General features: G+C 40.5%; 1 protein-coding gene across 1 annotated transcript; it reads left to right on the top strand.

Annotated features, from left to right (window-relative positions):
• The first annotated feature begins 361 nt into the window (after positions 1–361).
• LOC143607740 (acyltransferase Pun1-like) lies at positions 362–1207 on the top strand. The gene has a single exon (XM_077083083.1). The coding sequence runs from the start codon at positions 362–364 to the stop codon at positions 1205–1207; it is 846 nt and encodes a 281-aa protein (XP_076939198.1).
• The last annotated feature ends 41 nt before the right edge of the window (positions 1208–1248 follow it).

The raw sequence follows: 1248 nt of genomic DNA, 5'->3' as shown, positions 1-1248 counted from the left end.
ATGATTGAACACAACACACTCATTCCATTAAAACTTGATGATGATGAAAGCAGCGCACGCCATTATTTCTCGAGAAATGGTTAAGCCCTCCTCTCCAACACCATCTCATCTCCGGACTTATAATCTTTCTGAGACCGATCAACGAACCACACACATATATATGCCAATAATTCTCTAGTACCCAAATAATGAAACTTGTACTTTAACACCTGATGACAAAGTCCGGGTGTTAAAGAAATCATTGTCACAGAGCCTAACACGATACTACCCATTTGCGGGCAAGTTACACACACCCACCACACCTTATATTGATTGTGACGATGAGGGGGTTGTGTTTGTCGAAGCCAAAAATGATAGCCAAATGCACATGCTACAACATATAAGTGAAGAAAATGACAATGTTGGCCAACTTTATGTTGATGGCATGTTCTGGCCAAACTCTCCTCATAGGAAAGGTATTGTTGGGGTTCAAGTCAATCACTTTGCCTGTGGTGGAATCACGGTGGGAGTGACTATGTCACACAGAATTAGTGATGGTTGTAATCTTGGCTCGTTCGTTAGTTATTGGGCTTCCGTGGCACGTCATGGTTCCTCTGATCACAAAGAGGTACTACCATTTAACCCTCATTTTATTCAATACCCAAATACTTCCAACTTTTTTCCACCTGATGCTTCGGCTTTATTTCCTAAGCATATCAATGCTGTCACACGAAAGTTCGTGTTCCCCAACTCAAAATTAAGTGACCTCAAGAATAAGGTCGTCACAGAAGGTGGATCAATACTATCTATAAACAATGTTACACGCGTCGAAGTATTGACTTCTCTACTTTACAAAACCGCATTGGCAACTTCGTCTTCTTTTAAGCCTTATTTTATAATTTTACCCGCCAATATACGTGACAAATTTGTCCCAAAACTTCCTCACACTACCGTTGGAAATTACGTGGCGTGTATGATGGTCAAGACTCGATATGAAAGTGAAACTTCATTAAGCGTGTTGGTTTCCAAGATTAAAGAACAGAAGATCGAACTTGAACGACTCCAAAATGTGCAAATGGTTCATCAAAGGATGGAATCGATTATATCAAGTTTAGGGACTAAAGAAGAATTTTTAGATAGTATTGTCAACATATCCTTTTTGCTTTCGAGCTTTGTGGGATCCCATATAGCGAATTCGATTTCGGATGGGGAAATCCGGCAGTTGTAAGCATGACGTTTCGATCTACAAACCAAATCGGCTCCGTGCTG

The sequence above is a fragment of the Bidens hawaiensis genome, unplaced genomic scaffold (genome assembly GCF_021521415.1).
Source record: "Bidens hawaiensis isolate Kalapana, Puna unplaced genomic scaffold, B.hawaiensis_p1.1 tig00086138_1, whole genome shotgun sequence".
NCBI classification, from domain to species: domain Eukaryota; kingdom Viridiplantae; phylum Streptophyta; class Magnoliopsida; order Asterales; family Asteraceae; genus Bidens; species Bidens hawaiensis.
This window is presented reverse-complemented; position numbering and strand designations above follow the sequence as displayed.

Bases quoted from the DNA above. Each gene is read 5' to 3' on its own strand.
- LOC143607740 (XM_077083083.1), top strand. From the start codon at position 362: ATGCACATGCTACAACATATAAGTGAAGAAAATGACAATGTTGGCCAA.